The sequence below is a fragment of the Delphinus delphis genome, chromosome 4, assembly GCF_949987515.2.
Source record: "Delphinus delphis chromosome 4, mDelDel1.2, whole genome shotgun sequence".
Lineage (NCBI taxonomy): Eukaryota > Metazoa > Chordata > Mammalia > Artiodactyla > Delphinidae > Delphinus > Delphinus delphis.
Window position 1 is genome coordinate 89,574,323 of NC_082686.1, and position 24,055 is coordinate 89,598,377.

Sequence of the window (24,055 nt, forward strand, 5' to 3'; positions counted from 1 at the left end):
GTACTAAAGGTAAATGTTAAAAAATTAAATGCACTGTGACATTTCATATTGCTTTAATATAATTAGGCATCTAATTTATGCATCTATGATAAACTCTTTCTAGCTTCTTAGCAGTATATTTTTCTTTTCTATCTCAGACTACAATTATTTGGGATGCACATACTGGTGAAGCCAAACAACAATTTCCTTTTCATTCAGGTAAATCTTCACAATTTACATGAGAATTAGAACTTTCTTCTATTTTTCTAATTAAACTTTTAATAGCGTATAATTCATCTAAAATCTTGAAATATCCAGTATCGGTCTTGTTACTAGTCCTTTGAGGAGTTGATGTTCTTTGACTTTCAGATAGTTAATTGTCAGAGGATCTTCAAACGTTTTCTGTGAAATGTACCATAAAAAAAGCATTTGCAGTCTGGTGCAATTAGAGTTGGTAATATTTAATGGTAAGAACATAGATTTTTTGAGTCAGGAGGTCAAGGTGTGAATGTCGATTCCACCCCACTTGACAAGCTTTAAGATTGAGCAAGTCATTGAACCTTTCTGAGCCTTACTTTCTCTATCTGAAAATGAGGGATAAAAACAATACCATTTGTTAAGAGCATAAGACATATATATGAAAATACTGTATAAACTCCTACAAGTTTAGATATTGTCATTTTTCATTTTGGATTTATGTATCTAAATCAGTCCACCTGCTTCCCTAAAATAAAAATTATTAGGCTTTCCTGGTAGTGTTGGAACTTTGGTGCTTTAGATGTTTTTCTCTTTTAAGAAATTGATACTTAAACCAGATAAATCTGATCCCCAGAATAGTGTGCTTCTTTCTCCATGATATACAGCCATGCAACAGGGCATACATCCTGATGTGTAGAGACACCTGGATTTTAGTACCTACACTCTTGTGCAGCCTAGAACTTTTGTGCCTACTTTCAGGGAGGTTCCTGAGGACAGGAACTGATGTTGAACTGGACCAAGATGCCTAATAACTATTAGAACGGTAGTTTTAGTACTGCCTGATTTAATTGCACTTTGCAAGATTTTGTTGTGGTTGGATAGAGTTTTGCATCGGCGCCTGACTTAAGTAACTCTGGTTATTTTCAAAACTTTGGTAACATACTTTTTACAAACAGCCAATGACACAGTGTTACCATTAAAATTGAAATATACAGCTTCTGGCGTTTTGCTTTTTTGTATTTCTCTATTTAGTGTGATTAAGCAAGCCAAATAAGGTACAAAAACGATTTTTCAGTAGTATCTGAGTAACATAATTTTGCAAGTATTATGTTAAACATTTCAGCTTGATTAATACTTACCACATTAATAAGCATTTACACGTCAGTTTTTGTTTACCTGTTTTAATCCCGTTTTGCCTTTGCTTCTAGTCCTCACCCAGACGGAATTCTCTTAGCCCTCTGGCTGTTCTGCCTAAAGTTTCTCCTACATCCTAGGAGTGATGGAAAATTGAAATCAGTGTGTGTGTGTGGCACTGTTGCTAGCTGCTATATAATGTGTACCACCTTTGTGTTGGAGATGATGCTCTTTATATACACGATCCCGTTTAGTCTTGGCTACAGCCCAATGAGGTAGATGGTGTTGAAGTCATTTTACAAACAAATAACCTTTTTACCCATGGTATTCTTTCCTGTCATGCTTTTTTGGTTTTTTAAACGGCTTTATTGAGGTATAATTGGTGTAAAATCATCTATACATATTTACATTGCACAGTGTAATATATTTTGACATGTATACACACACACACACACACACACACACACACACCACTGAAACCATCACCACACTCAAGACAGTACATCTGTTAGCTTCAGAAGTTTCCTCCTACCCCCTTGAAATCATTCCCTTCCCCTTCCCCAGGTAGCCACTGATAGTCTTTCTGTCACCAGAAACTAGTCTACATTATATAAATAGAATCGCACAGTATGTATTCTTTTTGTGTCTGGTTTCTTTCACTCTGCATAATTATTTTGCATTTCTTTTGATTTATGAGTAGTATTCTGTTATGTTGATATACCAGTTTGTTTATCCATTTACCTGTTGAAGCAAATTTGAGTTGTTTCCAGGTTTTAGCTATTACAGATAAAACTGCTATCAACATTCCTGTGCTTATCTTTTTATGAACTTGTGTTTTCATTTCTCTGTGTAAAGACCTAGGAAAGTTATGGCTAGATATATGGTAGGTCTGTGTTTAACTTGTTAATGCCCAACTGTTTTCCAAAGTTTATGTTTTCCAAACTGGTTTACATTCTCAACAGCAGAGGGTATTCCAGTCCCTCCATTTCCTTGCCAACACTTGGTATGTGGTCAGTCTTTTTCATTGTAGCCACCCTAATGAGCGTGTAGTCGTATCTCACTGTGGCTTTCATTTTCATTTCCTAATGACTAATGATGTTGAGCATCTTGTCATGGTTTAATTTACCATCTGTATGTCTCCTTTGGTGAAGTATCTGTTCAAATCTTTGGATTTTTAATTTAACTTTGTTGTTTTCTTATTGAGTCTTGTGAACTCTTTATATATTCTGGATACAAGTCTGATCAAGTATTTACAAATATTGTCTCATAGTCTGTGGATTGTCTCTGCATTGTTTTGGCAGTGTGCCTCAAAGATCAGATATTATTAATGTTGATGAAGTCCTTAATTTATTAATTTGTTCTTTTATGTATCATGCTTTCAGTATCAATCTAACATGCTCTTTTTCTTTTTGCTTAATGTAGAAGTTGGGGTCACTGATTTGAGACCTTTCTGCTTTTCTAATGGGGATATTCAGTGCTATAAATTACTTCTAACTACTACTTAGTGACATCTCACAATTTTTCAAATGTGTTTTCATTCAGTTCAAAATACTTTCTGGAGTAATTTTGATTCCTTCTTTGACCCATGGGTTATTTAGAAGTGTGTTAATTTCTGAGTATTTGGAAACATTTTAAAGATCTTTGTAATATTGCTTTCTAATTTAATTCCATTGTTCTCATAAATGTCATTTAGGTCAAGTTGTTTGATAGTGTTCAAATCTTTTATGGCCTTTAGTGATTATTCTGTGTACTTAGACCATCTGTTACTGAGAGAGGGGTATAGAAATCATCAACAATAATTGGAAAATACAGTAATTTCTGTTTTCTTTGAAGCTCTGTCAATTTTTGCTTTATGTGTTTTGAAACAATGTTATTAGGGGCATGAACGTTTAGGAATGTTGCAACCTTATGTTGAATTGACCCTTTTATCGTTTTGTTAGCGGCCCTCTTTTTTTTTTCCATTTTATTTTTTGTGCTCTGAAATCTACTTTGTCTCATATTAATGTAGCCCTTCCAGTTTTCTTTTGGTTAGTGTTGGCATGGTATATATTTCTCCATGCTTTTACTTATAATCTATTAATTTTGTTATATTTGGTGTATATTTTATGTAGGCATCATATATTGCTTGTTCATTCAGTATCAGCGTCTGCCTTTTAATGGCAATATTTAGGCTATTTACATTTAATGTGATTATTGATAATGATTGCATTTAAATTAATCATATTTCTATTTATCTCATCTTCTTTTGCTATTTTTCCGCTTCCATTTGGATTAATTGAATATTTGTGTGATTACATTTTTCCTCCTTTGGTGGGTTATTAACTGTAAATCTTTTATTATAATGGTTGCCTTGGGATTTATAGTACACATCTTTAACTTACCACCATCTATCTTCAAGTGATATTTTAAAGGGGTTAAATAATAAAATTTTTTACCCATAGTTACCATTTCCAACTCTTCATTCCTTTGCGCAGATACATAGTTTCATCTGGTATCATTTATTTCCTGCTTGAACTGCTTTAGCATTCCTTATAGTGTAAATCTTATGTTGATGAATTCTTTTGTAGGTATTAAGAAGTCTTCATTACTGAAAGATATTTTTGTTGGGTATAGAATTCTGGGGTTGACAGGGTTTTTTTCTTTCAGTACTTTAAAGAAAAGGTTGCTCTGTCCTCTTCTTATTTACACTGTTTCAATTTGAACTTGCTACCATTTTTATCCTTATTATTCTTGTCTTGTTTTCTCTGGCTGCTTTTAAGATTTTTCTCCTTATAACTGATTTTGTGCAATTTGCATATGTTGTGCCTTGGTTTAGTTTTCTTTATGTTTTTTGTCCTTGGAGCTTCTTGGATTTCTTCGTTCATAGTTTTCTTCAAATTAGAAATTTTTTTGACCATTATTCTTTAAAAAATATTCTACCTCCTCCCCACATTTATTTTTAACTTGAAATTCTGATTATGTTTATTAGTCTGCTTGATGTCCCGTAATACACTGATGCGCCGTTCATTTTTTTATCCAGTCTTTTTTTTTTCATAATCTCTGCTGTTTTCAAGCTCACACATCTTTTCTTCTGCAGCATCTAATCTAGAGTTTATTCCATCCAGTACGTTTTTTATCTCACATGTTTCAGTTTTAATCTCTAGAAGTTTGATTTAGGTCTTTTTTACATCTTCCATGTTGCTACTTAACTATTTGAACAAACCATATATAGTTGCAAGTGCTTTAATGTCTAGGTCAGTTTTTATGATTTGATTTTTCTCTTCATTTTGGTCATATTTTCCTGCATCTTTGCATGCCTTGTTACTTTTGATTGGAAGTGAGGCATTTTGAATTTTATGTCGTTAGTTGCTGGATATTTCTGTATTCTTGTAAGTATTTGTGAATTTATTCTGGGACATAGTTAAATTACTTGGAAATGGTTTGATCCTTTTGTGTCATGCTTGTAAGATTTGTTAAATGGCAGTGAAACAGTGCTCGGTGTACGGCTATTTATTTCCTGGTAATGAGGCAAGAACCTAGGTGTACTCTGACCAGTGTTCCATGAATCAAAAGGTTTTCTAGTCTGGTGGATTTAGACAGTGTTCCCAATCTTGAGTATCAGGCATTGTTTCTTCTAATTCTTTTGAGTGGTTCTTTCCCAGGTCTCAGCTAGTATCTTCAGATACTTGTGCGGATTGATTAGTACTCAGCTAACTGTGTGAATAGGGCCCACTTCAGGTCTTCAGAATTCTTTCTCTGTCTGCAAAGCTCTGTCCCTTCTAGTTTTGGGAATTCTAGCTGCCTTCAGTTTTCCACATTTTGAGCTTTATCTCTTCCACTCAGGAATTTCATTAATCTCTTCCTAGGGAGATTCCTCTTCCCTGTGCCAAGATCTGGACATTTTTCCAGATCATATGTTTGAGCAGTTATAGAGGCACACTGTTGGTTGATTTCCCTTCTCTCAGGAACCACGGTCCTTTATTGCCTGGTGCCCAGAGTTCTGAACTATTCTTTCATATATTCTGTAATTTTTTTGGTTGTTTTGGGCAGGAGGTAAATTTGGTCCCTGTTACTCCATCTTGATCAGGAATGAAAGTCTACCATGCTTTTTAAATTACCATATTTTAATTCCTGCACTGTATTTTTGTCCACATACACTCTTACATAAAGCATAAATCATGATTATAGATGAGTTAACCACTTCATATTCATTAGGATGGCTATAAAACGTAACAGTGTTCACGATGATGCGGCGAAATTAGAATCCTTGTACTTTGCTAGTAGGTATGTAAAATAGTACAGTCGTTGTGGAAAACAGTATGACAGTTCCTCAAAAAGTTAAATAGAGTTACCATATGACCCAGCAATTCTACTCCTAGGCAATTGAATTGAACGCAGGGACTTGAACGAATTCATGTCCGTCAATGTTCATAGCAGCATTTTTCACAGTAGCCAAAGGGTAGGAACAACCCACTGTCCGTTAGCAGATGAGTGGAAAAACAGAATGGGTCTCTATATACAATAGATTATTATTCAGCCATAAAAAGGAATGAAGTTCTGATACATGCTACAACACCAGAGAATTTGTACATGTTATGCTAAGTGAAATAAACCAGACATAAAAGGACAAAGAGTATGATTCTACATGAGTAGAATCTAGAATCATTCTAGAGTATGATTCTAGATATTTCAAGAGTATGAAATGTCTAGAATAGGCAAATTCATAGAGACGAATGTAAAGATTCAAGGTTACAGAGGCTGGGAGGAGGGGGAAATGGAGAGTTACTGCTTAATGGTTACAGAGTTTCTGTTTGGGGTGATGAAGAACTTTTTTTTTTTTTTTTTGCGGTGTGTGGGCCTCTCACTGTTGTGGCCTCTCCCGTTGCGGAGCACAGGCTCCGGACGCACAGGCTCAGCGGCCATGGCTCACGGGCCCAGCCGCTCTGCGGCATGTGGGATCCTTCCGGACCGGGGCATGAACCCGTGTCCCCTGCATCAGCAGGCGGACTCCCAACCACTGTGCCACCAGGGAAGCCCAATGATGAAGAACTTTTGAAAATAGTGGTGATGACTGTACAACATTGTGAATGTAATTGATACAACTGAATTGTACAGTTAATTAAATGACAAGTTTTATGTTATGTATGACCACAATATTTTAAAATTATTAATGTAATATACTAAAAACCATTGAATTGCACACTTTAAATGGATGAAATTTATGGTATATGAATTATATCTCAATGAAGCTTTTTTTAAAATAAAAATAAATGAATATTAAATGCCTTTTTTCCCTTCCCTCATAGATTTGTTACCTTTCTAAATTGTGAAGGGTGCATGGGTTAACCAAAAAATAAATCAGAATTGGAGGACACAAAAATAGAACCTTAGCTCCAGGAATTTTTTTTTTTTTTTTTTTGGCTACACTGCGTGGCTTGTGGGATCCTTGTTCCCCAGTCAGGGATCGAACCGTGCCCCTTGCAATGGGAGCACGGAGTCCTAACCACTGAACCGCCAGGGAATTCCAGCTCCAGGAATTTAAAAGATTTTGTAACCCTAGGCAAATTAACTTTTCTTAGCCTCTTTCATCATGTGTAAAATGAGACTAGTAATAGTAAACACACCTCTCACATATTACCTACATAAAAATACATTTTATGTTAAAGACGTGTTTTTATCCTAAAGAACTTGTATTACCTAGACTCATTTTTATTTATTTATTTATTTATTTTTGGCGGTACGCAGGCCTCTCACTGTTGTGGCCTCTCCCGTTGTGGACCACGGGCTCCGGACGCGCAGGCTCAGCAGCCATGGCTCACGGGCCCAGCCTCTCCACGGCATGTGGGATCTTCCCGGGCCGGGGCATGAACCCGTGTCCCCTGCATCAGCAGGCGGACTCTCAACCACTGCGCCACCAGGGAAGCCCCCGCATGTGTCTTTTTGAATTATGGTTTTCTCTGGGTATCTGCCCAGTAGAGGGATTGCTGGGTCATATGGTAGTTCTGTTTTTAGTTTTTTAAGGAACCTCCATACTGCTTTCCATAGTGGCAGTATCAGTTTACATTCCCACCAACAGTGCAAGAAGGCTCTCTTTTCTCCGCACCCTCTCCAGCATTTGTTGTTTGTAGATTTTTTGGTGATGCCCATTCTGAATGGTGTGAGGTGATACCTCATTTTTAAATTTTAGGAATAAATATAAAGTAATGAGGTACGGGTTCTTAGATTATACCAGTCTGTTATCATTGTATCTTATGAGCCAGGCATATCACAGAAGTATTAATCACATAACTCATATGGCACCACTCCCCAGCTTCCTCCACTTATCTTTACCTGGTTATACAGTTTGTTTTTGTTTTGTTCTGAACCTATTGGTATATTTGTTTGAATGCTGTTTCAAATTTTCTCAGCCTTCTATTTAACATTTTGCAGACGACTCTACCAAATTAACACCCTGGTGGAACATGACAGATACTTGGCTTTCTTCATAGCATTTTGTTATACTTTTTTTAAAAACTTATTTTTTGTTGTTGGTTTTTGCGGTACGCGGGCCTCTCACTGTTGTGGCCTCTCCTGTTGCGGAGCACAGGCTCCGGACGCGCAGGCTCAGCGGCCACGGCTCACGGGAAGGAGCCAAGAAAGGGAGCAGTTGCTGGTGAAGGTCCAGGCTCAACCTGATCCAGGCAGGGCTCTGGAGTGTTTGTTGCACCTCAGGGTTTTCCTCCTCTTGAGCCAAGGGTGCTTGGTTTTTGAATCTCACCTTCCCCCCCAGCTACCTACTGCCTACTCTAAATCCAGTGTTTTTGATATGCTTCTATTGCTTAACCCAGTTACTTGCTACATTACCTTAATCTGCATTGCTAATTATAGAGAGGCTTTGCACTTTGCACCAGGGGAAAATGAAAGGAAAGAATCTTTAATCATATCAGATCTAAAATAAGTATTAAATGCCAGCCAGCTTTTGGGCCTCTGAGGTTTTAAATTCAATGATGTAGATTTTAAGAGGTATTTGACAAGAATCACTTAGAAGAAAAATGTATTTGCAAATCATGCAATATTCCATTTATCAGTTGAGTAGACAGTGGAAATGATACTTATTCAGTGTAACGTTTGTCTAACTTGTAATTTACATAGTATATTCCATACACAATCTAACTTGATTTTCACAATATTCTTGGGTACTAAGCTTAAAGGTTTTATCCCCACTTTTAAATTATTTTTTTAATTTTTATAAATTTATTTATTTATTATTTATGGCTGTGTTGGGTCTTCGTTGCTGCCCGCGGGCTTTTTTTTTTCTAGTTGTGGCGAGCGGTGGCTACTCTTTGATGTGGTGCGCCGGCTTCTCATTGCGGTGGCTTCTCTTGCGGAGCACAGGCTCTAGGCGCACGGGCTCAGTAGTTGTGGCTCACAGGCTCTAGAGCTCAGGCTCAGTAGTTGTGGCACACGGGCTTAGTTGCTCCGTGGCATGTGGGATCTCCCCGGACGGGATCGAACCAGTGTCCCCTGCATTGGCAGGCAGATTCTTAACCACTGTGCCACCAGGGAAGTCCCCCCATTTTTTTCAGAAGAGAAAGATAGCATGAGAGGTGACTTGCTTAGGGCCCACTAGTTAGGGAGTAGCAAAACAAGGCTTCTTATCCATTGAACACTCACAGAATTTCAGAAACAAGAGGAAGTGTAGCATCACATTTAATTTTATCATTTTGCAAATGAGGAGCCAAGAATCCAGTGCTAGTAATTTACAGGGCAAGCTCTCAGGAACCCTCATCTCCTGGTGACCAGACCAGTGTACTTTCTATTAGGCTGTGTCTCACATGGAGACAACCAAACTGAAATGTATTAATATTTGTAATATTTAAGTACCATAATTTTAAAAATTCTATTAATACCATAAAAAGTATAAAGTAAAATATTTTAAGTTCCTATTAATAGCATACTTAATGTCTAACCATGGTTTAAAACTAAAGCTCCTAGGTTTCAGTACATGTGGAATGAATGCAAACCTTGCCTGTTTTTCTTTTCAGCGCCAGCATTGGATGTTGATTGGCAGAGCAACAACACCTTTGCTTCTTGTAGTACAGATATGTGCATTCATGTCTGTAAGTTAGGACAAGACAGACCTATTAAAACATTCCAGGGACACACGGTGAGAAACCTTTTTTTTCCCTCCTTTAAAGTGATTATGATGAATAAGTAATGTTTCAGAGTGGTTTTGAAGTATGCATGTTTAATACCCAAAAAACAACCAAGTCTATGAAATGAAAATGTGAATGTTCACTGTTATTTTTAGAATGAAGTAAATGCTATCAAATGGGACCCAACTGGCAATCTCCTGGCATCCTGTTCTGATGACATGACTTTAAAGGTAATTCAGATAGTGGGGAGAAATGGGGTTGAGGAGTTACACACTGTGGCTGCTCTGGCTGTTGTAAGATTGTTTAGAATGTCTCTCTTATAGTTGGGAATTATGATACTGAGGTTTGTGCTATTATAAATTGTCTTCACTATTAGGGAGTCATATATTGGCACAATTAAAGGTTATTTGCACATGTAAGGATCTGATTCATAGGTAGCAAAGATCTTTGTAGGATTCATGGATTTGACTGAAATTCTGAGAATTGTGTTAATTGGATTTTGCTGTGGTGTGAGTATATATCACCCTTTCTGGGAAACTGATATATAGTAGATATATAGCTTAGTTGGTGAGTGAGTATAGCTGACATGTCAGTACTCACATCTCAATATGAATTTATGTTTTTCTTGTTGCATAACTAAAAGCAAAAACTAACACCTAGCACCTACGCATATGACATACCAAAATTAAAGAAGAAAAGCAGTTTGAGACGAAGAACAACATAATACTAATCTTCAAAATTAATGAAGCTTGCACCCTGTGCTTCACCATGTTAACTATATGAAAAGAATTTATCTTTGACTTTACAGTGCCAGTGACTGCAGACGTGATGACCTTTATAGATAGGATAATCATGAGGGGAAACTGCTTTTCCTCTTCCCATGAACAGACTAAATGTAACCTTGGTAACCTGGTGGTTTTTTTCCTTAAATACCTGCTGTGTTTTTAGTTAGATAGTTTTTTCAAGCCTGGACTCCTTTGTAAACGTTGCTGGTAAAAATGCTTTTCTTCACGCTCTTGTTTGTGAGATTACTTTGCGTGCACATGCATTATGCTTATAAAATGAAAAACTTCTGGAACAGAGTATGGCACATATGAGGAAATGAAAGATGGCCGGTGGCTATAGAGAGCCTACTGTCAGGGACTGAGTTGCAGCTAGAGAGAGAAGTTTAAATTAGAAAATATTAGAGAGCTTTTTTTAGTTCTAAGAATAATAAAAGGTCATAGAATTTTAAAGCAGAAGCTAGAAGGATGGATAATGTCTAGTGAAGCCATATTTTGAGAACAAGGAACAGCAGATGAGTGAGAGGATTATCTCCAGCTTGGACAGTGCCTTTGAGTCATGCAAGTGGAGGTGCCAGGTCGGTCTGATGCTCAGAGAACAATTCTAAGCCTGACATAAAAAATTTGGGAATTCTCAATAGGTGGGTGGTCATTCAAAGGCATGGGCATGGACAAAATTGTGTAGGTAGAAATGTACAGAGTAAAAGAAGAGGAAAGCTTAAAAAAGTCTTAAGAAACTCTAGCATTTAGCAGCTCAAGAGGAATGAGACTCCAACAGGAAATTGGAATGACCTCTGGAAACAGTGTGTAAAGAGAAGAGTACTTCAAGGGAGGTGATGGATGGGAGTGGTCAGTGTCATCAGTGCTGTCGAAAGCTCACATGAAGTATCAATATGTTTTGGAAACATACCTTTTGGATTTATTTACATGGAGTTATGTATACCTAGGATACAAAAACATGATGTTATTGCTTCATTATCTCATTAGTTTCATTGCAGAAGTGTGAAGCACAGCTAATTTTTGTTTCTTTGTTGGTACTTGGGTTTGGTGTATGTGTGTTTGTATTTGGCAAGGTTTCCCCCCATGTCTTTACTGAATGATTTTGTTAGAAATACTGTTGGTGTAGGTTTCTCTTAATTTTTGCTCAAAAATAATATGAATTATTTTTTAACCTGTATACACAGGCATGTTTTCAACTCTAGAAAGGCGTATTCTCTACTCACCATTCTAACTTTACTGCTTTGTTACTTTTCACGGTTTCTTGTATGTGAATCATTTACAATTTCTGAATTTTATATGGGAAGAATACTTGACATGAGATCTACCCTTAACAGATTTTTAAGTGCACAAAACAAGTGTTATCGTCCTAAGCACAACGCAGTGAGGCAGATCTCTAGAGCTGAGATTTTATGCTTGTTTACTAGCAGCCCCTCCCTGTGACCCCACCACCTCTGGCAACCACCATTCTTTTTTTTTTTCTTTTCCATTAATGTTTTTTTTTTCCTTTTTACACCAATAATTTATTTTTTATTTTTGTAACATCTTTATTGGAGTATAATTGCTTTACAGTGAATGGTGTGTTAGTTTCTGTCCTTTATGGTTTACTATAGGATACTGAATACAGTTTCCTGTGCTATACTATAGGACCTTGCTGTTTGTCCCCACCATTCTTTTCTTTGCTTTTATGAGTTGGACTCTTAGATACATCATGTAACTGGAATCATACAACATTCGTCCTTACAATTTATGCATGTTGTCACATATTGCAGGATTTCCCCATATGTTAAGGCTGAATAATACTCCATTGTATATATATGCATTTTCTTCATCCATTCATCCATTGATGGGCACTTAGGATGTTTCCATATCTTGGCTTTTATGAATAATGCTGCAGTGAACAAGGGCATACAGATGCCTCCTCAAGATCCTGATTTCGATTTTTTTTTTTTTGATAAATACCCAGAAGTGGAATTGCTGATCATATATAGTGGTAGTTGTTAAAATTTGGGGGAGCACCTCCATACTATTATTCATAGTGGCTACACCATTTTGCAATCATTTATCAATAGTTTACAAGGTTTCCAATTTCTCCACAACCTTGACAACATTTTTAAAAATTTTAATAGCCATCCTAACAGTTGTGAAGTGGTATCTCATAGTTTTGATTTTCTTTTCACTGATGATCAGTGACATTGGGCATCTCTTCATACACCACCTATTGGTCATTTGTGTATCTTCTCTGGAGAAATGTCTATTTAAGTCCTTTGTCCATTTCTAAATTGGGTTATTGGGGGTTTTGCTGTTGAGTTGTAGGGTTTCTTTACATATTTTGGAAATTAACTCCTTATTGGATATATGGTTTGCAGTATTTTCTCTCATTCCATGGTTTGCCTTTTTACTTCATTGTTTCCTTTGCTGTGCAGAAACTTTTAAATTGTATGTAGTACCGCTTGCTTTTTTTTTTTTTTGCTTTCATTGCCTATGCTTTGGTGTCAACATGAATCATATTATATTTATCTGTATGTTGCTTATCTATTTTCTCTTCCTGATTGCAAAATAGTTCCTGATTCTAAATTCTAAGAGGAATTTGTAATGTAGATCTTTTATTTTAAAGGACAGAATAAAAACTAATGCCTTAAACATTGTAGGATCATTAACTGAGGAACTTACTGAATGTTGGAGTTTGTACCATCTGAAGCTATCAAAAGTAATCTTAGAACTACAGTTAATTGAATCCTGAAGCCTCACAATAGTGAATATTTAGAAAGGACTTGAAGCTAATTTGTCATTTTTAAAAGATAAATATTAAATATATTCTACATTTTAATTTATTTGTATGTATTCTCTTGATCTCTATAATTATTGTTCCGGTGTACCGCTATATTTTGGACTGGCAAGATAACATTATAAAAGTACCCTTTGTATGGAAAAATAATTACATACCTTTTTCCTTTTTGCTTAGATATGGAGTATGAAACAAGACAACTGTGTCCATGATTTGCAAGCACATAATAAAGAAATTTATACTATCAAGTGGAGTCCAACAGGGCCAGGGACAAATAATCCAAATGCCAACCTCATGTTAGCAAGGTAACATTTCTGTTTTGCTTTTCCTTTATGAGTCTTTTACAAAGAAAACCTCTTATAAATATGACAGAAAAATAGGAAAAATTCCATGAAATGGGAATGTATCCTATAAGGAATATTTTTTTTTAATGGGAACCTTTAGACACAGAGTTGTTTTATTATTTCAGGTCATAATGGATGTTTGTATCTGGAGATAGCAAATAATTTACTGATAATATCAAATATTGATTAAAACCCAAGTAATTGAAGCATAATGCAATAAAGTTTTTTCAGCATTTAAAAAAATAATTAAAAACATATTTAATGTAGCATTTCAAAACTGTGTGTCAATATAAAGGAGTTATTTAAAGAGAAAAGGAATACAGTGAATTAGCTCATTTATGTTTTCCAGTTTACAGACTTGGAGATGTGCTTAATGAAGCTGTCATGTCTCCGATTAGCTTTGTTTCCAGAACACTTTCTTCCTAACAGCACCGTCTGCTTCTCATGAGGAGTTCATGGCTAGCTATTAGGAATGGCTGAATATTGTAGATTGGGGGTGGGGCTGAGAGTATTTCATTACTTATAAAATCTTTTTTTTTCCTCCCTTGTCAGTGCATCCTTTGATTCTACTGTTAGATTATGGGATGTAGACCGAGGAATTTGCATCCATACTCTGACAAAACACCAAGAGCCTGTGTACAGTGTAGCTTTCAGTCCTGATGGCAGGTATCTGGCGAGTGGTTCTTTTGACAAATGTGTGCACATCTGGAACACACAGGTATGTCCAAGTTATTTAAATAGTCAAGTATTCTTATGTAAGAATATAAGAAGCATTTGTCTAAACAAAATTTTTTTTTTTTTAGTTTTGGTTGTCATTCCTTTTGTGTTATTAATTCAGTTCGTTTTTATATGAGCACTTTTTGGGGGGAATTTACAGCTAAGTAAAGATCGAAACCAGCTGAAGTGAGATTTTCATAATATGGACCAAAATTTAGAGTCTCTGTTTTATTTTTTCCAACAGTTTTGCAGACATGAAATGTGAGAGTTTAAGATGCATTTATTTAGATAAATGATACCATTTCTTTATGTTCTAAAAGAATTGTCTTCAGAGAAGGTATATATGAGCAGTTTAAAAAATGTGTTAAAGGACAAGGTTTTATGATTGAGCACATAATTTATCAGAAACGAACTTAAAACTATGTACCACCTTTTTAGGGACAATGCTACAGAGATCCTTTCTTAAAAATGGAGAAAACAGTTTTGTTGCTTTCATTATTTTAATCTTTTCAGTGTTTTAGTTTTTACATGCCAAATACTTTTTCTTTAATATCAGTCATGTGACTCTCCCTGCCCCACCCCCTGTTCAAAAATCAGATCTTTACTGCTTGTATTATATGCACAATAAGTTATTGTGGGTTATTTCTCTTTGTGTTGCTGATCACCATAGTTGGTCAGCCTATTTTGCATAAATCATCATTTTCCCATATTATTTTTGATTAACTTATACATTCAAATGGTCTCCAACACCCTCCCCCCATTATAAAAAGGTATACACTGAGAAGTTTTGCTCCCATTTTTTTCTTGATCCTCTACAGATAACTTTTTTTATCGGTTTCTCTTTCATTCTTCTTGAGGTTTTTTTGTAGATAAAAGCATTATGATTCTTTCATTTTATACTCCCACTGTTTTATTTTTTCATTTATATTATACTCCCTTAGAATTGGTTTTTATATGGTGTGAGGTATAGTTCTAATTCTGTCTTTCTTTATGGATCACCGGTTTTCTTGGCACTATTTACTGTCCCTTCACTGTGTCAGAATGTCACTTCTTTCATATACTACGTTCTTGTATGTTTTGTTCATAGATTCTCTTGTATTCCATTGATTGATACATTTGTATGTACCTGCATTGTTAGTTTAATTTTAGTGACTGTAACTTTGTTATTCCCCCTCATTAAGTCTTTTTCTTTTTCCTTCAGTAAAGTTTTATAATTTCTTCATAAAGATCTTTTTTACAAAATGTATTCTGAGATGCCTTATGGATTTTATTGTTACTGTGTTTAGCATGTTTTAAAAAATAATATTCCTTTTACTTGTGGTTGCTCATGTTTGGAACATTATGAATTTTGGCATGTTGATGTTGACTCCATCAAACCTGCTGAGCCCTCTCATTGTTTCTAATTACTTACCGGCTTGCAGGATCTTAGTTCCCCGACCAGGGATTGAACCCATGCCCCCTGCAGTGGAAGCACAGAATCCTAACCACTGGGCCATCAGGGAATTCCCAGTCTTTCTGTTTTGATTGAATAGCAGAGGCTTTATAGATAATCTGCCGGTTGTATACATTTTCCATCACTCATTCACTCCATTTTGAGTTAATTAATTTAAAATAAAATTTGGGTATAGAACTGTAGAGTTCTAAGGGAAGATACTGCTAGACTTCTAAGGGCATTTGAGTAACCATACTGTTTTGTTGTATCACTATTGTGTATCAAAATGTCATTTTACTTTTTTTCTTTTAAGTTTGAAAATAGCTTTCAGTGCAGGAGAAAGTAATTGTCTTTTTGTCAATATGTACACCTATTTTTTTCTTTCATTACTTGGATGATATGTTATCTAAGCATTTGACAGTTAAATTGTTACAGTCTGGTCAGAACACAGGTTTGAGTAGATGCTGAGGATCCTTTGGCTTTTGTTAATGTGATAGCTCTGGCTTGTTGACCATGCTGTTTCGGTTCAATTATAGCCTGATTCAAGCTTAGAAATTGGTAAGTACTATTGAAAGACAGTGTCGGTTTTTAACCCCAAAATTGACAATCCTGTAGATTTGACTCTCTATACAACAGCCTATCTCGTTGGCGCCACTCCATTCTCTTCTAATTAACTGTAGATACTTAAGGCCTCCTGTACTCGTGCTTTTTCATTAATCTCTTAAATTGTGAGAAATTTTAGGTAGGAGGAAAAGAACAGTTGAGACTTCCCATTGTGATCTTCTAGCTTAGTGATTAGCTTAGGGCTGGCTGTCTCAGAAGGTTATGTCTTGGTTCCATGTTGTGTTTAGGTAGTTCTGCTACTTCCAGTTTGAGTTTTTTAGTTCACCATGAAGCTGTGAGATACTTTTCTGGTTTGTCAGGACAGAACACCGGAAGCATATTTTTCATTATTTTTCATTTCTCACAGCAGAACCTCTGACCTTTGCCCTGTTTAATAACTGGTTTCCTAGGAGAATACATTTTTGTACTAAGTTTCAGTTATTGAATGGCAGCTGAATGATTTTGGTTTCCATTGCCGAAGGAATAAAATAATTGAGTTATATTTATGAGTCGGCTAAATTGATGATGAAATTGGTAGTGTTCCTGGTTGTACTTTGTTTTCTTTTAACTTAAAAAATCTTTCAATAATAATGTACATGTGCTCTTTTAGCTTCTTTTATAATTCTCCTAGCTTAGGGGCACTTCTAGGGTCAAAATTCTCCTAGCTTAGGGGCACTTCTAGGGTCAAAGCACTTCTTAGCTAAGAATGGTTATCAATACTGGAGAAGCCGCACGTGTGTGTGTGTGTGTGTGTGTGTGTGTGTGTGTGTGTGATCTGTTGAGAGCAGGCTAGTGCTGTCTGTTTGCAAAAGGATCATCATTTTACGTTTCTGGTATTTCAGAACTTGTTTATTTTGAAGTTGAAGCTAAATCCTACATTGGATTGCTAGAAATAAAGCCATATAATATTTTTACCTCAGTATTTGAACATATATAATAATATATTATTTTTAAGATTCCACTTCTCATTATTTTAGACAGGTGCTCTAGTTCACAGCTATAGGGGAACAGGTGGAATTTTTGAAGTTTGTTGGAATGCAGCAGGAGACAAGGTTGGAGCCAGTGCATCAGATGGTTCAGTAAGTATATAATGAAGTGTTTCCAAAGGGTGTGTGTGTGTGTGTGTGTGTGTGTGTGTGTGTGTAAGAAAGAGAGAAAGCATAGTGAATAAATGTGGCTTGTTGTGGTAGTGACTACAAAAGTGTTCTTTTTAAAAAATAAATTTTATGATATGGGTATTGACCTTTTTTACTGAAGGCTCTATACTTTTTATGTTCATTTCATTCAGATAATGTAAACAGAATTTAGGGTATCTTTGCCAGAAGAGTGCCTTCGTAATCAAGAAATGGACAGTTATTTTTAGTGTAAACCTTCATCACTGAAATTAAGTGTAGCACTGTGAGAGAGACTTGAATTTTTAATGCCTATTTTTGCCTTCTCTTCCTTGCAGAAGAGTGTTGGTGGCCCGGGGAAGGGGAACTAGAGGCAGTTGGGTCTGCATTGAGGAATGTGTGATACCAAGAGACTTTCAGGATGAGGTTGGCCATGTATTCACAGAAATACTAGTTATGGCTTCTAAAGTTCTGAAAGCCAAGGGAAGATGGAAAGGGGATAGCTATTAGCTGTTTACTGAAGCAATAGCTTAATGTAATCTGTAGTATCTTTCATTAAGATCCAAGAGATAGAAAATGGTCTATTTTGAGTATATTTTTCTACTTTTTAATTAACAGAGAGTAAATCTTCAGCATGTTAGCCATGGTTCTTCCTCTGTAGTATTAACCCATGGTTGTTAACTCCATCTGCTTTCAGCCAATTTATCTGATTTCTGTTGGTGCCCATTGCTATGATTACTTTTGTTTTACCAGTTTCGTAAACTTGGAACTAAGAAATAGATTCCAAACTGTATAAAAAATGTACAATGAAATTCTTTACACACTGGTTGATTATTTTAATTTCTTACAGGTTTGTGTATTAGACCTTCGGAAATAGCGCTACTAGTTGGAAGCCATGGACCGACTATGAATGTGTATATAGCCAAAATGACTGTCCCCGACCCAAGTACTGCTATAGTCCCACTTGAACCATGGCCAGTCCACTACAGCCAAATCTAAGAGAAATATATACATACAGTGTATATAAACAAAATTGCACCCTGAAGATGACAGAATTTTGTCACAGCTTGTGAATTCTGTTCACCAAGTGCTGGAATCTAATCTGCTGTGCCCCTAAAATAGCATTTAGAAGTTTTGGATATGAAAAACAGAAGAGAGAAAAAAATAAGCGTTATAAAAGCAGCCCATACACGTACGAGTTTTTGGATACTAATGACAGCCTTGTTTCTCCCCTTTGAATCAGCAGACACCATGGATTATATTCTTTTTTCCCTTCAGTAGTTTAGCAGTTTGTATGTACAGAGAAAATGGACTTACAAAAACTTGCAGCAGTAGTTTGTTCTTGCTTTTAAACTTTGTTTTTGGTTTAGTTTATGGATGCATGAAGTAAGGGAGTGAATCAGTTTCTTGTTTATATTTTTTTCACCTTTTAAACAAAAAATTCTTAAAAATATTTTAATGCATTCTTTTGAAGAGATAGATGTTTGGTACATTTATGGCTCCCAGAGCATATATTCGATTGGTGCATGTTGTAGAAGGGGGAATTGGAAATTAAATGGAACTATATGACTTTGGTCATGTCAATCTGTAAGACACATCAGTAAAAGGGTATTATGCTCTGTTTTTTGTTTTTGCTTTTGCTTTGTGTTTTTGTTGTGAGGTTTTTTTTTTTTTTTCTCTTTGGTTTTTTTGTTTTGTTTTTTGGTGATGTGGCTTAAATGCAATAGTTTCTTTTTTGGGACATATTTCTGCCAATTAAAGACTAGAAGGGCACAAAAAATTTTTTAATACCATAGAGAAGATGCATAAAAAAAATCTTCTGATGTCTTGTAGCCATAACTAAATTATGGTTAAAATGTGCACTATTGTGAAAAGGAGCAAAGTAGGTTTGAGGTTTTTTTGTTGTTTGTTTATTTGTTTCTTTTGCTTTGTTTTTTAAGAGATTAAAATGTTTCTGGATAAGGATTAGCTTCTCAAAGTGTCCATCATTCTGTGTAGAAGCTTAAATATGTAATGTAACCAAACTCCAGTATTAAAAATCTCTCATGTTATTTTTCTTTTTACAAAGCAAGATAACAACATATAACACTGCCATTACATGGCAAAATGTTTGCTACCTTAGTTTAAAAACAATCTTTAAAACAAAAGACTTGCTTCAAGGTGTTTTCACATAGCGGTGATACAAAATTTTTTAAAAAGGTATAATTGCACTAGCCTCCCTGCTGCTCTAATTCCGCATTTGTGGTACTTGTGACTACATTTTTTCAAATAATAGATAGATTTAAGCTGCTATGTTTTGTTTTTTCAGTAATCACTACTATATCATGTCTTTTACTCTGTTTATAATATCACGTATTTTCTTAAAGGTATAGGTATCAGATCAAAAACCTCCTGTGCTCATGCAACTAAAAGCTAAAATATACAGAATCTACAAATGATAGCATGGGGCTATGTTTATATGTGTGATTAACAGGGTTTGTCATGATTAATGTAATAATCCAGAAGTGTCGATTTTGAAGAGAATAGTTGTCAAATTTATGTCTCAAAGATTTTAATTAAGGAATATCATTTATTATCAAGCTTGGCAAATTTATAACACTGTCACTAATTATTTTGAAGCTTTTACTGCTAAAATTTTAACCTATGTTTTAAGTTTAAGTAGAAACTGATTTAACCCAAGTAATGCAGCTTTGATTTTCAGCATTTGTTGTTTTGCTATTTTTACAAAACAGCATTGATTGAAGCAAGTCTTGGTTTTACTAAGGTAGGATAGCATTTGCTATTGGTAAAGAGAATAAATACACTTAATTTCACAATACATTGTTTTATGTGTACCCCAGTTGTTGTTAGTGGGGACTATGATACTGTAATAATATTTTTTAAAATTTACATCCAGAGAGGCAGTCATTCATGATGGTTTTGTGCCAGCTGTTTTTAGGGTTTTCGATCACATTATAGATATTTAGAACTATCACCCTGTGACTTACGTAGGAAACCTAATACGCTGAGTATCTGGCACTTGAAATCCTGCTTTTATTGCTGGAGGTCCACATCTGTGGTTGACCTCTGTTGTTGTTTTAAAAAAGTAAATAAAATTTTAAAAATCTGTGCAATAATTTTTAAATGTGCTCCCAGGAATAGACACAAATGTTTTGAGTATGTTTAAGCTGCATTTTCCTTTAGCGATGCATTTGTCAATTGCACTGAATTTAAATCTGAAAGTCAGAGGTGATTATTGATAGTACTTTTTGTATTTTGATATGGACAGTTTATTCATTTGCATACAGTTATTGACTTTTTTTCCCCAGCTGATTAAAAGATAGTCATGAAGTTCTGCAGTATAGCTGCCAAAATAGACAGCTACATGTTTATGGTGTTGTCATCTTCTCTGTTTTTTGGGGGGTTTTTTGGTTGTTGTTTTTTTTATCTTTAGCTATTTTACTTAAGCATAATAGCCACAATAGGACATATAAAAGATTATAAATACAGAGCTTTATTATCCTGAAGTCTTGGGTCTTTTAAGTATAAACTATCAGAAAGGTATCCATTTTGTAGGCTTGGGTTCTTTGTGAGCATACAGTTATTTCTTTTTGCTGCTGTTCTCACCATCATCATTGCCTGCTGATGTGCCACGATGCTGCTCCAGTAGACATAAATAAGATTGCCTCTAATTTGAGCAGTAACATGATTATAAGAGACCAAGTTTCACAGCCTGTAAAGTTCTATTTTTGAGGTTCTTGCTTATTTTTCCTTCCTTTTTTTTTTCTCTCTAAGAACTTATCTGAAGATCTACTGATTCCGGTAGATTTTCTGTGGTATTCATTATATATCATTGTTGTATAGGCTACTGTAAGAAACTTATAAGGAAAAATAGAAAGGAAAACTTGAATGAATAGAATACTCATTGATTAAAATAGAATAAGGAAAGAGCAGCTGTCACTCTTAAACATCGTAAAGGAATATCTTTTTTCTTCTCCATGTAGGAAATCCCCTAAGTTCTTAATATTTGTTCCATTCCCAATTTCCTGTCATTGATCAGGTACCATCATTGACTTTCAAGTGACTTTTAGAAGTGGTTAACTTTTATTTTCCTAATAGGTCTTAGAGTGTATTGAATTCTGTTTTAATTAGTTATTCTCTAGGTAAGTATGTTTTAGGATTAAACACCTTTTACAGATACTGAAAGTGCCTCCTTTTGTGGTGTAAAAAACAAATTATGGTGCAAAAAGTAATCATTAGATTGAATTACATGAAGGTTTTTTGCTTTTTGACATATAAAAATGTCAAGAGAAAGGCCAAAGATTTGTACTTTTTCACTTAACTTATAAAGCACTCCTTTTTTCCTTAAACTTATTTCTGTCAAATTAGATTTAATGAGAGAGTACTATTTTTAAGGAGCTATCTGTTTATGTAGAATGATTTTGTTAAGAGTAATGTAAACTATTATTGAGTAGAGGCCTGAAGAGGAGTATGCATTTTTGCTGTTTAAAGGACTCACAAGTGACCATTCTTATGTCAGCAAAAATGTTAAGTTTTACTAGATAAGTAGAAAAAATAAATCTCAAATGCAGTGCTATTTACTCTTTTCAAACAGTTTTCATTTTCTTAAGCACATTGTACATTTCTATAGAACCCGCATTTATTCTCACATGCTAAGGACGGTACTTGCATTTGGTGAATTACTGTTGACAGTTTCCACAGAAATCCTATTTCAGTGGACCAACATTGTGGCATGGCAGCAAATGCCAACATTTTGGGGAATAGCAGCAAATCTACAAGAGACCCTGGTTGGTTTTTTGTTTGTTTGTTTGTTTGTTTTCTTCTGAATCAGCAGGGACGGAAGGGGAGTTAGGGAAGTTATGAATTACTCCTTCCTGTAATAGCTCTGACGTGTCACGTTCAATATCAGTTTTTTTTTAAAAAAACGTGATTCTAACTAAATGTAGAAGAGAGAGCAAAAAAAAAAAAAAGAGAAAGTGTTCACTTTTTTAATACACTGATTTAGAAATTTGATGTCTTATATCAGTAGTTCTGAAGTATTAATAGCATTCTTTATTTCCGCCTTTACGTTGACAGTGTTGAAGCAGGGTGAATAACTAGGGCATATTTTTTTTTCTAGTAAGCTGTTTCATGATGTTTTCTTTGGAGTTTCTGGATAAGTTGAAGAAAACATTCTGCATGTTGTATCTAGTCTAATGTACTTTTCCATCTCATTAAAAACAAAAACAGACAGACTGCATTCTGTAGCTCTGTAATCCCTAAATACAGAAGTAATTTTCTTCTTTCCTGACTTTGACATTGTAGCTATAATGTTCTAATTTTGATTTTTACAAATCCTTTGGGTCTAATTCTGTGAGCCTACTTATAGCACTGGATTAAAATGTCTGCATCATTTCTTTAGTTATCCAGTTAACTTTAAAACTGTTGTACAAGTGTAAACCAGCCCATGACAGTTTTTTGTACATGTTAAAGAACTTTATTGTTCAGTTTTCATGATTATTGTGTAAGGAAGACTGATATAGATGTTCTATGCTGTCCTGGACCATGTTAATTACACTTATGATGTATTTTGGTTCCACATCACAATGATTTGTCCCCAATGACCCTTTTCTCCTTTCTAGGCACATTTTTTGTTGTTGTTGTTGTTGCAGTTTCCCTTTGCATTGTATTGCTTTGACAACTGTAATTTGAATCAGATCTGAAAGAGGTCCAGAATAAAATATATTTTGATATTATGTTGGCTGTGTACATATATAAAACCTTTGATATCTATGTAGTTTATATAGACTATTTACTAGTCAAGTAAAGGGAGAGGGATGCTATTTCTTGTTTACAATTCCTTGTTTACATTTTATTGCAATTACTCCTCCAGTGTTCTTTTGTAGAATAAACTTTTTTGCTCTGACTTAGCCTTCATAACATATAGCATGTCTATTCTCCCATACTGGTATTACCAGTTGTAACAACTGCCATCAGAACCCAAACCACTGTATTTCATAAATGTATTGTTTTACAAGATAGACACTTTAAGGTAAGCCCATAGATAAAATTACAAATTTTACTATTTTATTACTTCTCGTAGGAGATAAGATTTTTTAAATGAAGGGATTACTTACTATTTTTATTAAAGACTAATAGAGCATTTAATCAGCTAAGGAATAACAATTAACTTTTGAATTATTTTAAAAAAATCAATGTTGTACTTAGAAGACATTGTTTCACATAAACAGAGACAGATTCATTTGCTTAGAGTCCATTTGAGCACAAAACAATGTGTACATGTTGTTGAAGATTTTTAGGACAGGGTGTGCTCAACATCCTTAATGCCCTTTTTTCTTCATAGAAACCTATTATAATTTAATAATTTTTTTCCTTAGCTACTGGCTTATGTTGCTAACAAACCTTATAAGCTGTGAGGAAAGATACTAGGCACCTTCCAGTTTTAATTAATCCCAACTCCTGTAGAGTTACCTAGAGACTTTTTTAAAGAATCATTGAGCATATTTTTTAATTTTTTGTTTTTTTAAAAACTTGTATTCTACAGGTCTTCTACATTTCCCTTCCATTACCTTAAGTATAAACTACTTATGGGCATATAGCCTTGTCACGTTTTATTAAATGATAAGCTACTGCAGTTACTAGAACTTTCTGGCAGCCTTTCATTTTCAAAGGGTTAACTTTTATTGCATGGCATAGATTGTTAATACCGTTCTGCATTTTACACTTTTTCCGAAAGTGTTGGACAGCTAAGGATTATAATCTGTGTAAGTTTGAGGTAAAACAAGTGCAGAAGGGGTTATTTGAAATTTCCTAGTTCTTACACTTTACAGTAGATCAGATTTCTTACCTATTATA

At 34.9% G+C, this 24,055-nt stretch overlaps 1 protein-coding gene across 4 annotated transcripts in view; it reads left to right on the forward strand.

Moving 5' to 3' along the window:
- Nucleotides 1–23,105, forward strand: part of TBL1XR1 (TBL1X/Y related 1) — a 188,412-nt gene extending 165,307 nt beyond the window's left edge. For all 4 annotated transcript variants that reach the window (XM_060011112.1, XM_060011110.1, XM_060011113.1 and 1 more), the window contains 7 exons: nt 138–198; nt 9,315–9,436; nt 9,581–9,655; nt 13,170–13,297; nt 13,889–14,054; nt 17,066–17,167; nt 18,051–23,105. In XM_060011112.1, the coding sequence (XP_059867095.1) occupies nt 138–198; nt 9,315–9,436; nt 9,581–9,655; nt 13,170–13,297; nt 13,889–14,054; nt 17,066–17,167; nt 18,051–18,077 (681 nt within the window). In that variant the 3' untranslated portion in view covers nt 18,078–23,105. The remainder of the gene's footprint in view (nt 1–137; nt 199–9,314; nt 9,437–9,580; nt 9,656–13,169; nt 13,298–13,888; nt 14,055–17,065; nt 17,168–18,050) is intronic.
- Nucleotides 23,106–24,055: the final 950 nt, after the last annotated feature.